The sequence below is a fragment of the Manis javanica genome, chromosome 8 (genome assembly GCF_040802235.1).
Source record: "Manis javanica isolate MJ-LG chromosome 8, MJ_LKY, whole genome shotgun sequence".
Taxonomy (NCBI): domain Eukaryota; kingdom Metazoa; phylum Chordata; class Mammalia; order Pholidota; family Manidae; genus Manis; species Manis javanica.
Window position 1 is genome coordinate 100,889,036 of NC_133163.1, and position 12,790 is coordinate 100,901,825.

The window sequence follows — 12,790 nt, forward strand, 5'->3', positions numbered from 1 at the left end:
TATACTTTCCTCTTAAGACTGCCTTTGCTGCGTACCACAGAAGTTGGGGCTTAGTGTTGTTGTTGTCATTTGTTTCTATATATTCCTTGATCTCTATTTTGATTTGTTCATTGATCCATTGATTATTTAGTAGCATGTTGTTAAGCCTCCATGTGTTTGTGAGCCTATTTGTTTTCTTTGTAGAATTTATTTCTAGTTTTATACCTTTGTGGTCTGAAAAATTGGTTGGTAGAATTTCAATCTTTTGGAATTTACTGAGGCTCTTTTTGTGAGCTAGTATGTGGTCTATTCTGGAGAATGTTCCATGTGCACTTGAGAAGAATGTATATCCTGTTGCTTTTGGATGTAGAGTTCTATAGATGTCTATTAGGTCCATCTGTTCTAGTGTGTTGTTCAGTGCCTGTGTGTCCTTACTTATATTCTGCCCGGTGGATCTATCCTTTGGGGTGAGTGGTGTGTTGAAGTCTCCTAAAATGAATGCATTGCAGTCTATTTCCCTCTTTAGTTCTGTTAGTATTTGCTTCACATATGCTGGTGCTCCTGTATTGGGTGCATATATATTTAGAATGGTTATATCCTCTTGTTGGACTGAGCCCTTTATCATTATGTAGTATCCTTCTTTATCTCTTGTGACTTTCTTTGTTTTGAAGTCTATTTTGTCTGATATTAGTACTGCAACCCCTGCTTTCTTCTCACTGTTGTTTGCCTGAAATATGTTTTTCCATCCCTTGACTTTTAGTCTATGCTTATCTTTGGGTTTAAGGTGAGTTTCTTGTAAGCAGCATATAGATGGGTCTTGCTTTTTTACCCATTCTATTACTCTGTGTCTTTTGATTGGTGTATTAAGTCCATTTACATTTAGGGTGACTATTGAGAGATATGTACTTATTTCCATTTCAGGCTTTAGATTTGTGGTTACCAAAGGTTCAAGGTTAGCTTCTTTAGTATCTTACTGCCTAACTTAGCTCGCTTATTGAGCTGTTATATACACTGTCTGGAGATTCTTTTCTTCTCTCCCTTCTTATTCCTCCTCCTCCATTCTTCATATGTTGTGTGTTTTGTTCTGTGCTCTTTTTAGGGGTGCTCCCATCTAGAGCAGTCCCTGTAGGATGCCCTGTAGAGGTGGTTTGTGGGAAGCAAATTCCCTCAGCTTTTGCTTGTCTGGGAATTGTTTAATCCCGCCATCGTATTTAAATGATAGTCGTGCTGGATACAGTATCCTTGGTTCAAGGCCCTTCTGTTTCATTGCATTAAGTATATCATGCCATTCTCTTCTGGCCTGTAGGGTTTCTGTCAAGAAGTCTGATGTTAGCCTGATGGGTTTTCCTTTATAGGTGACCTTTTTCTCTCTAGCTGCCTTTAAAACTGTTTCCTTGTCCATGATCCTTGCCATTTTAATTACTATGTGTCTTGGTGTTGTTCTCCATGGATCCTTTCTGTTGGGGGTTCTGTGTAATTCCGTGGTCTGTTCGATTATTTCCTCCCCCAGTTTGGGGAAGTTTTCAGCAATTATTTCTTCAAAGAGACTTTCTATCCCTTTTCCTCGTTCTTTTCTTCTGGTATCCCTATAATACGAATATTATTCATTTTGGCTTGGTCACATAGTTCTCTTAGTGTTGTATCATTCCTGGAGATCCTTTTATCTCTCTCTATGTCAGCTTCTATACGTTCCTGTTCTCTGGCTTCTATTCCTTCAGTGGCCTCTTGCATCTTATCCATTCTCCTTATAAATCCTTCCAGGGATTGTTTCACTTCTGTGATCTCCTTCCTGACATCTGTGATCTCCCTCCGGACTTCATCCCACTGCTTTTGCATTTTTCTCTGCATCTCATCCCATTGCTCTTGCATTTTTCTCTGCATCTCTATCAACATGTTCATGATTTTTATTTTGAATTCTTTTTCAGGAGGACTGGTTAGGTCTGTCTCCTTCTCAGGTGTTGTCTCTGTGATCTTTGTCTGCCTGTAGTTTTGTCTTTTCATGGTGATAGAGATAGTTTGCAGAGCTGGTACAAGTGACCACTGGAAGGGCTTCCCTTCTTGTTGGTTTGTGGCCTTCCTCTCCTGGGAGTATAGCGACCTCTAGTGGCTTGTGCTGGGCAGCTGTGTGCAGACAGGGCTTCTGCTTCCTGCCCGGTTGCTATGGGGTTTATCTCTGCTGTTGCTGTGGGCTTGTCCTGGCTGGGGTTGCTCCTCCAAAATGGTGGAGCCCCGTTGAAGGGGGAGCGGCCGGGAGGCTATTTATGTCCGTAAGGGGCCTCTGTGCTCCCTGCTGCCCAGGGGGTTAGAGTGCCTAGAGATCCCCAGATTCCCTGCCTCTGGTCTAAGTGACCTGTCCTGCCCCTTTATGACTTCCAAAAAGCACTCTCGAAATCAAAACAACAACAGCACCAATGAGAGAGGGAACACACACACACACAAAAAAGAAAAAACACGCGATTTTTTTTTGTCCTCAGATGTCGGTCCCAGGCACCCGCTCACTGGTCCTGCTGCCCTGCCTCCCTAGCACCAGGGTCCCTGTCCCTTCAAGGCTTCCAAAAAGCACCCGCGCACCGGTCCCGCAGGGAAAAACGCGCGATATTCTTTGTCCTCAGGCGCCGGTCCCAGGCACCCGCTCACCAGTCCCGCCGCCCTGCCTCCCTAGCACCGGGGCCCCTGTCCCTTTAAGGCTTCTAAAAAGCGCTCGCCAAAAAGAGAAAAAAAAAAAGGGGAAAAACGCGCGATTTCATCCGTCCTCAGGCGCCGGTCTCAGGCACCCGCCCACAGGTCCCGCAGTGAAAAACGTGGGATATTCTTTGTCCTCAGGCGCTGGTCCCAGGCACCTGCTCACCGGTCCCGCCACCCTGCCTCCCTAGCACCGGGGTCCCTGTCCCTTTAAGGCTTCCAAAAAGCACTCGCCAAAAAAAAAAAAAAAAAAACCGCTCCGGTTTCTTTCCACCCGCCGGGAGCCGGGGGGAGGGGTGCTCAGATCCTGCCGGGCCGGGGCTTGTATTTTACATCCTTCGCAAGGCGCTGGGTTCTTGCAGGTGTGGATGTGGTCTGGATGTTGTCCTGTGTCCTGAGGTCTCTATTTTAGGAAGATTTTTCTTTGTTATGTTTTCATAGCTCTATGTGTTTTTGGGAGGAGATTTCCACTGCTCTACTCACGCCACCATCCTGGCTCTGCCCCCCCACCTTGATTTTTTAAAGGATATTTTCTCTGGGTAATGAAATTCTAGGTTGATGGTTTCTTTTCTTTATAAGTGTTTGAACAAAGATTTCACTCCAGTGTCTTCTGGCTTATGTAGCTTCTAACTAGCAGCAAATTAGAACAGAAGAAAAGATCATTAAACTTGAAGATAAAAAAAAAGAAAATATCCAAAATAAAGCACACGAAAAAAGGCCAAACAACCAACCAACAAAAATAAAGCCAGAGCATCAGTGACCTAAGGAATGGTATCCAAAAGTCTAACACAGCTCGCTTGAGTTCCACAGCTACTGGAAATGAAGTTCTTCACCCACTCCACCCACCCTTCCTCACTTGTGTTTGTTTTTGTTTTAATAGAACGTTAGTTCTTTCTTAATGACTTCTGAGTTGAAAGATAAGATAAACTCAACTGCTAAGAGTTGGAAGACTTGTTAGAACTTGAGGGACTTGAGTGGGTGTAGAGGGGACCTAGAATTCTGGTTAACTAGAATCATGTGAAGGGGGCCACCCACTGTTAAGGCCCCCAGGAAGATGGAGACATGCTCATAGAGCATGCCAATCTGCTGCATGGATTCTAGGTAGAACTTTGTGAGCCACGGGGACACTTGAGCCATCACTCTTCTTACAGAGATTCAGAGACCATTCCTCAGGAGGGTTAGCTCAAGGATGGCAGATCTGCCATTCCCGTCTCCTGAGTCTGTAGCAAATGTCACTAGTCACTTAAAGAATTCTCTCCCGCTGTGTGTGTGTCAGCCACTGCCAGATGACTCGAGGTAAAACTAGTTTTTTTCCCATTCATTAACACACCAACCGAAGAATCATGATTATTATAGATTACAGAACCGGAGTTTGAGCCTTTGCTGTATTTGAGGGTATCTTAACTTCTGCAGGACAACTCTAGAAACTCAATAAATGGCTAGGTTTCTCCCTGGTCTTGGTTTGTTCAGTTTTGTACTTTGGTATTCTGAAATCTAACAAGTTTTTAGAATTATTCACGATTGACTTTTTGACCTTATTTCTTTTTCTGATTGATTTTATGTGTTTTTAATGAGAAATAAGATTTAGCTAATGGTTTAAAATTATGTAGCTGTCAGAATTTTAGGGTTTAATATATTATTCATCTCTGATTCTATGTTAATCTGTGTTTTATAGATAGAACTGTAGCAAGTTAGCAGATTGCTCATTTGAAATTACAGAGAAATGTTTAAAACTCATACTAGTTGAATGATTTATTTTTATATTATTGTTTTACTTTTGCAGCTGGGAAAAGCAGATACTGTCTCTCACAAGTTCAGAAGGAAATCAAAAGTCAAGGAAACCAAAAGTGAAGAAACAATCAGTGCTCATAATATGAGCTGTCCTTCCTTTAGTTCTTCATCAAGTGCAATTTGCGAAGATTATTGTTTGAATACTTTGCAGGATAGAGAAGACAAAGAATTAAGTACATTTTCTCTTAATTCAGAACTTTTGGATTCTGAGTCACTCACAGAACTGCCCTTGGTTGAGAAACTTGCAAATTGCAGCCTCTCTACACCTAAACCTTCTTTGTTTGCTGATAACATGGAAATTTTTCACCCTCCTCAAGCCACTGCAGCCTCTGTTGCCAGTGAAATCTCTTTAGCTTCTTCCTTGTTGGAAGATACTACTGAGCACATGTATTCGGATGTTGTAGAGGTCTGTAATAATGAAACCGTATCAGTATCTTCTTACAAAATTTGGAAGGAGGATTGTTTATTGATTGTCTGGTTAGTTTCTAATAAGAGTGGTTCGGAATTGAAAAGTGCTAACTTAGAAATTGCTCCTGCAGAAAATTTCCAGGTAAGACAGTAAGTGGTTTCTTTTTTCTGCCTTAAATGGACAATGTTTACTTTCTGTTTCTGCTGTTGGCTCTTCTGATGGTTTATAAATTTCTTCCATATCCTTTCCTCTTCAATAAAAAAAGTAAAGATGAGACAGGTTTTTTTATTTTTAGTAGGGACAAATTATTCAAAAGAGACAAGGAAACATAATAAAGATTGTGTTGGAAAAGGTCATAAATACAAAAGTAAGTTTCTATGGAGCATAGCAGTTAAAAATGTAGACTTTTGACTCAGACTGCTTGGCTTTAAATCTTGCTTCTGCTGTTTATTAGCTATGTTATGTCGTCGGGTTATGTAACTTCTGTGGCTTTGAATTTCCTCTCATAGGAAATGAAGGTATTGATAGTGTGTTCCTGTTGCTGTGAGTTAATATCTAAAAATGCTTACAACAGTACATGGCACATGTGTTGTTTTCACTGTGTCTTTTCTGTTAACCTGAACTCTTCAAATGTCTCATTCACTTTTGCCATACACACTGAGACAAAATCCTCAAGTTAACAAAGCAGAACATCAAGGAGTAAGAATATTGAAAGATAAATGTGTTTGCTGTCTATTGCCTTTTTCTCTCACTGATTGATTATTATGTACTGAGTGCTCAGGCATCAGTTGGGTTGCTCCCCAGCTCCCAGCAGACTGCTGTTGTGATTTCTGCATGTATGCTTAGTTGCGTTATTGTGTGGATGTCCTTGGTGGAGTTGTAAAGAGATTTGACCAGTAGATCAGTATTCCACAAAACCAGATCAGATCGTTCTATGAACTAATGGGGCCACTGACCAGGGAAGTTCCTGACCTAGATGTGCATTAGAATCACCTGTGGAACTTAAAAAAATCCAATCCCATTGTCTGAGCTTTACTGCCAGAGCTTGAATTAAGGATATAGCGTAAGAAGGAAAGACACCTGTATTTTTTTTTTTTAACTTTCCTAGTCCTAAAAATCTGGGTGCCCTAACAAGGATTGAGAACCACAGGATTAGAGTTAAGTAACTTTTTTGGTGTTAAATTTATTTATAGAGTTTTCATTTTAATGCCATTTATTACATAGTTTTGACCTGCGTACTATTATTTTTTAGTTATCTCTGCCAGTGGATTTTTCTCAAGTGAAGTTGTCAGTCACTTTCATAATGTGGTTTGTTATTAATGTCTCACAGTGGTGTGCTTTTGTACCACTTAACTTTAATAGAAAATTGGTATTCATACAATAGTCTGTATTGACCCCTTCTGGAACACTTTTTTTTATTTTTGCTTACAGATCACTGAGCAACCTGGATGCTGCTTGCCTGTAAGAGAAGCAGAAAGCACCAAAAACTTTCAGTATAGTGTGCAGATGGAAAAACCTTTTACAGAAGGCAGTCTTACTGGTTTTATAAATTACCAAATGATGGACACTCATTCTGTTCAGCTTGAATTTTCAGTAAACTTATCACTATTAGATTTCATTAGGTAAATATTTTCTGGAATTTTAATTCAGGTTATTCATTCTTTCAGCAAATACGTATTAGGCCTTTTCTCTAGGCAGAAGCTCTATGCTGAGTGCTCTGCTAATTCAAAACGAGGTACAGTCCCTACCCTTAGAGAGCATCAGTCTAGGGAGGAGATAATTGAGTAGTCATGTAAATGCATGTATAATTTGAATTGTGCTATGTGAGGAAGTAAATGGTACAATGAGTAGTTATAATAAGGGACCCAATTTAGGATGGGGTTGGTTAGTGATCTTGGAAAATTTCTGAAAGTGGTATTACTGTTTAAACTGAAGGAACTTCAGTGATTCTGCATGGCTTTTTTTTTTAAGCTTTTCCAAGTTTCTCTCATTTGTATTTCTTTTATTTGATTAATTATTTCATAAAATCTGTTCATTAAGCTTTAGAGATCTGAAAGAGAACTACTCAACAAAGTCATTAAACATTTATTAGACATACAGTAAGTTGTGTTATACCAGGCACTACAGTGTTACCAAAATAATTGAAAGCAGTCTATTAACTCCTCTACTGTCATTTAGTTTTATGGATATATTGTACTGTACTAAAACATCTTTTAAAATGAAGATGCCTGGACCAAGGATACAGAATATCAATGAAACTGTAAACATTTTTTTAACCTCCACACACTCTACTGCTGTAATTTTTGCTAGTCTTTAAAATGTTTTAGTAAAAGCATGTCTTAGTCAGTCAGAGTATGTAAATATGCCCATGGTGCATTAGAAGATAGAATCCAGCCTTCACAGACTTAAATTCAGTGATTATGAAGGTATATCCCATGGTGACCATTATATAATACAAATAGTTCTTCAGTGATTATTAATAAAATCCTCTGTTTTTAAAAAATATTTTCTGAATCATAAAACCAACACATAGTTTTAAAAAAATTCAAATGCTATTGAAAAATACAAGTAAAATATGAAAATTTCTTATAATTCTACCCCTAGAGATACCCAGTATTAACTATTTGATCTTCAGTCTCATGAACATCTCAAAAGTACATTTGTTAAAATTCTGTCTCTTGGTCTTAATTTACTTAAGGTGCTGGGTCTTTGTATTCATACTCTTGTATATGTGTTTGATAGAGTGTCTCATTCCCAAATCCAAAGTATGCGTGAAAGAGAAGTTTTATATTTGAGTGATTCCTGACGTTACTTGGTAAAATTTTACTGAAGTGATTAATACTAAGAAAAGGGGAGAACTGGGTGATTTATTGAAAAGACATTTGCACTTTAGTGATAGCCCCTGCCTTCAGTATTTTCATCACGTTGGAGGGTGATGGTAAACATTCTACTTACTAGGTTTAAAAACCTAAATATTGTAGGCCCTAGATTTACAATAATTATGTTTCTTCCCAGTAGTTATTTGAAATGTATTTGTTTATTTGTTTAGAATACTTCCATTCTTTTGGACATAAATCTAATTTTAAAAATTATTTTCAGACCATTGAAAATCTCAACTGAAAACTTTGGCAAACTCTGGTTGTCCTACGCAAATGATGTGAAGCAAAATGTAAAAATGTCAGAATCTCAAGCTGCTCTGCCTTCTGTCCTGAGGACCCTGCAACAGGAACTAAGACTTCATGTTGTTGAAATTATAGGTTCGTAGAGTTATGAAAAGGCAATCCTGAATTTATAGGGACTTTCTCACAGTTAGAACACAAATCAACCTTTACAAGTGTCAGATTTGTTAGAGTTACATTTCCTGTTATGAGTATCTTCCTGATGAAAATGTTGTTCAGACTTTATTAGGTAAGTGTGTATTCATGTTGTTGTACAGCCATTGCCACCGTCATCTGCAGAGATTTTCCTTCTTGCTAACTAAAACTCTGTACCTGTTAAACACAAACTTCCCATCCCCCTCTCTCCAGCTCCTGGCAAACACTGTTCAGCTTATTTCACTTAGCATAATGTCTTCAAGGTTGATCCATCTTGTAACATGCATCAAAATTTCCTTCCTTTTAAAGACTCAATACCATTCCATACACCAGGTTTTGTTTATCCATTCATCTGTCAATGGACATTTGGATTGCTTCCACCTTTTGTCTGTTGTGAATAATGCTGTTGTGAATATGGGTGTACAAATATCTGTGTTCAGGTCCCAGCTTTCAGTTCTTTTGGTTATATACCCAGAACTAGAATTGCTGGATCATATAGTAACTATTTAATTTTTGGAGAAATTGCCATATCGTTTTCCATAGTAACTATTCCATTTACATTCCCAGTAGCAATGCAAAATGATAATTTCTTCACATCCTCATCAATAGCTTTATTTATTTATTTTATATTTGCCATCTTAATGGGTGTGAAGTAGTATTTCACTGTGGTTTTAATTTGCATTTCCTTAATGACCAGTGTTGTTGAATATCTTTTTATGTGCTTATTGGCCACTTGGTATCTTTGGAGAAATGTCTATGAAAGTCCTTTTGTATTAAAGGATTTTTAATTCTCCTTTTGTTATAGGTAATGAAGGGCTGTTGGCTTGTCAGCTGCTTCCATCCATCCCCTGCTTGCTACATTTCCGAGTTCATGGTGATGTATTAGCCCTGTGGTTCAGATCTTCCTGCTCTACTCTTCCTGACTATTTACTGTATCAATGTCAAAAGGTGATGGAGGGATCCTAGCAGCAGCTGTGCTTATATTTTACTGCATCAAAATAAATGGTTTACATAGATAAATTTATTTACCAAAGTAAAAAGTACTCATGGTACTGCTGATGAAATAGGGATTATTACAAACTATTGTTTTAATGTGTTTTCTTTATTCCTGATCAAGAAACTTCCCCCAAAAACTGTATCCTTAACTTTTTACTCAGGATTGTACAGTATGTTTAGGTCCCAAAAAGTGACCTAAGCTAATGTTATAAACTGCTATTGATTTATATATCACTTGGTGTAGAGGGACTGAAAATATTTATTTTGTTATAAGTGATTTTATAGCAAATATACTCTAATGCTACCTGATTGGTGGTAAAGCCAAGACTCAGTTCTCTGCATTGTTAGAGACGAGACATGGAATTGATAATCCCAAACCTAATTCATATTTGGCTTTGGAGTGCAGTGTATGCTTTTTGGTAGGAAGTCATTACTTTCAAGTATGTTTAGCTTAGATTAGTGTTGAACTAAGTTGGCACAGCACACACTAACAGTTCAGGAGATCTGTGAGCATGCTAGATATTGGGGGGATGCAATCTCTGATACAGCTTTTACAAATAATTGCATATAATTTGGCTACAAAATTTGTTTTCCACTTGCATTTGTTATTAAATTCAGAATTTAGAGTGAATCACTTCATTCTTATTTTAAAAATTCAGTTATTTACATAATATTATCATACAGAAACAAAACTCTATAAGAGCACACAATAGTAAAGCACACAGATGTAAAAGGACTTTCTAGTTATGGCAGATATCTTAGTCAGTTACCGCTTGGGTCCTTTGACAACTTAAAATTTGTAATTAGAGTGTAAATGACAAAACCATCCTTCCTGGCCTTTAAATACAATACTCCCCATGGATACAGCTGAAGCCGTGACTAAGTGGATCATACAGGGTCTTCAGTACAATATATTATTTTCATGTTATAGCTGTCCCTGTTTGGCTTCTGTCAGAACTATTATCAGTGAAAGAAGAGGGTAAGCCTAATATGAATGATGGACTGGAATTTTGAGATTGTATATTAATGTTAAAAACTGAAATAGTATTTTATAAAACCTATGGTGCTGTGGAAAATATTTCTTATTTCACTTTTTCTGACACTTCACCATGGAAACTATTTGGATAATATAATTTTAAGTCATTGCCGTTAATACTCTGGTTAATCGGTACTTTTTGTCACCCAGGTGTGGAATTCTAATTTAAGTTATCATTAATCATAGCTGATAAAGATGCTAAAGGGATTCCCTAGAGCTGGTAGGTTTCATTAGTCATTTGTGTCTAGTGTATTCCTCCCTAAAAACAAAAGCAGTGTTTTTAAAAGTTAATCTTTAAGTTACTGATTTAAAACAAATGTAATACCTAGTGATTTCATGCCTTTAAAAACATAACACCGTAAAACCTTGCTACAAGAGCAATGATAAGTGACTGGGATTTCCTGTATAGGTCTCTCCTTTTCAGTAGAAGATCAGAAGATCAGATTCATCTTCAAGCTCCCAACAGTGCCATGGTGAAGGGAATGTGCTGTCACTGGGAGTGTGGACCCTGGTGGCTAGACTCATCAGCTTCCGCGTTATTCCTACCTCTGTTAGCAGAACCCCCTGGCCCACCTGATTCTGCTATTATCTGACAAAGAGACAGGAAGTGCCTTCTCACTTTGTGGAGGAATGCAGTGTGTGGCAAAGAAGGTGCTCCAGGTTTTTGTGTCCTTACTTGTGTGTGTTTGGGTGATCGCCAAAGCTGGGTCAGGTGGGGAGCAGTGGGAATAAGGTGCCCAGCAGGCAGATGGGCAGCTCTTTGGGAGAGATTACAATGAGCTGCTGTGCTACTGTGTTGCAAGGGTATTCATGAGTGGCAGCAGGTTGTCATGAAAGAAATGCTTGGCTGACAAAACTGTGTAATGGTGGAAGATAGGTAATGGCAGGTTAGGCCTGGGAGCATGGGGTCTTCTAGAGGGAATGTGGTGTCACTCTTGTTTTTTCTGAACCCACTAAATAAAAATTAGGGTAGCAAGGTTTATACTGAAATGTTCAGTGGAATGTTTACAATTTTTATATTTTTATGGTTTTAAAAACAAATAGTAATAGTAAGACAGAGTAGATTTTAAAGAATATCACAGCAGTTATATTCTGCCTAAACTAACTCAATGTTTTAAGTTCTAAGTCAGGCACCACCATCTTTTTTTACATTGTAGATATTTTTGTGGATGGGTCATCTCTACCTTATAGTCATAATTTAGCCAAGTGAAAGGTCAGCATCTGGAGTAAAAGCGGTGGTGGGTGTGCTACCCAACTGTGTGAGTTCTGTCCTGGGCATCTGCCCTGACAGTGCAGGCGGCAGCAGGTGTGAATTGGGTAGAATAAAGGCAGACAAGACAGGAAAGCCTTAAGAACAGGTGAAGGAAGAAGGATCAGGCTCCCACCAGCATAGTCCGTGTGGAGGCAGGCAGGTCAGGCTTGGGAAAGCGGATCCTGAGCAAGAGTCCTTCTAAGGGAAGTGTAGATAAGCTGAGCAGTTACCAAGTGCTAAGTGCCAAGCATGCCACAGCGTAGGCTGAGGAAGAGCATTATTTTAAACAATACTGTACTGTCATCTACCAAAACAATTGTGGTGAAAATGCAGTATTTTATTTTTTCCTTTATTTTATGTTAGTAATACTTTAAAATATTGAGCTCTTTGTCTTGTTTCTTATTGATAAATGTGGTCTTTTATGATTATGAGCCACTGAAAGTGTACTGAACCTAGACACGTCTTTAAGATGTTTTGCTGTGTTAAAATATTAGGAAGGAAAAATACAAGTGAATAACAGGCATTAATTACCTTATTTTGGAGTTGAATTCTGTAATTTGAAAAAATTCATTTAAACATGTAATAAATACAAAGTGATCTATACTGTTCTTTATTTTTTATTATTCAAATAGCTGAAAAATAATGACATTCAGTAATTTGATAGGCATTAGCTGAAAAGAGCAGAAGCAATTGGAATGGATGAAAAGAGTCTCATTACAGCCCCCAAGAATCTGGTCTAATTTGTTAAAAGTAAAGATATTGCTGTTCCTGTATGATGTTCAGAGAGCACTTTGTAGGCTTTAAACAGCTTAGAGCATGGATTGATCCTCAGGCGCCTGTGCATATTCCCTGCTTTCATCCTAGCTTGACCAGAACATTCAAAGCGGAGTGTTCTGTTTCTATAATGTCCTCTCCTTGCAGTTGCCTCACAATGCAAGAAATAAGGTAAGTCAGATGGAGGCTCAGTGACCAAAGACTGAGTCTCCTGGTCGTCTCTGCATTGTGTAGCCTAAAGCACAAAGCTAGATTAGAAATGGCATTAAAGTCTCACTGATTTAGCTTCTTCTTGGCTACTTGTATAGCAGGAAAAAAGTTCTGAGATTTGAAGCCCCATTTTTGAGGCCCTGAAGGTAAAAGGAGGTTTAAATGCAGCACACCCATTGCAGTAATTGAAAAGAAGGGGCTCTTGCAGCTGAATAGGCCAGTGTTAATGGTTGTATAAAAATTACTTGTTTATGTGTGTGCATAATGATTAGAGACTATGAAATTTTTATGGTTAGAGAACATCTATTTTCATGTTCCTTTTGCCTGGTACATAATAGATACTTGGT

At 38.4% G+C, this 12,790-nt stretch overlaps 1 protein-coding gene across 5 annotated transcripts in view; it reads left to right on the forward strand.

The window, feature by feature from the left end:
• AP4E1 (adaptor related protein complex 4 subunit epsilon 1) overlaps window positions 1-12,062 on the forward strand; it is a 65,973-nt gene extending 53,911 nt beyond the window's left edge. For 3 of the 5 annotated variants that reach the window (XM_073211846.1, XM_073211848.1, XM_073211850.1), the window contains 4 exons: window positions 4,445-5,002; window positions 6,293-6,483; window positions 7,961-8,118; window positions 8,981-12,062. In XM_073211846.1, the coding sequence (XP_073067947.1) occupies window positions 4,445-5,002; window positions 6,293-6,483; window positions 7,961-8,118; window positions 8,981-9,141 (1,068 nt within the window). In that variant the 3' untranslated portion in view covers window positions 9,142-12,062. The remainder of the gene's footprint in view (window positions 1-4,444; window positions 5,003-6,292; window positions 6,484-7,960; window positions 8,119-8,980) is intronic. The other 2 variants (XM_073211847.1, XM_073211849.1) reach the window with 2 other exon arrangements.
• Window positions 12,063-12,790: the final 728 nt, after the last annotated feature.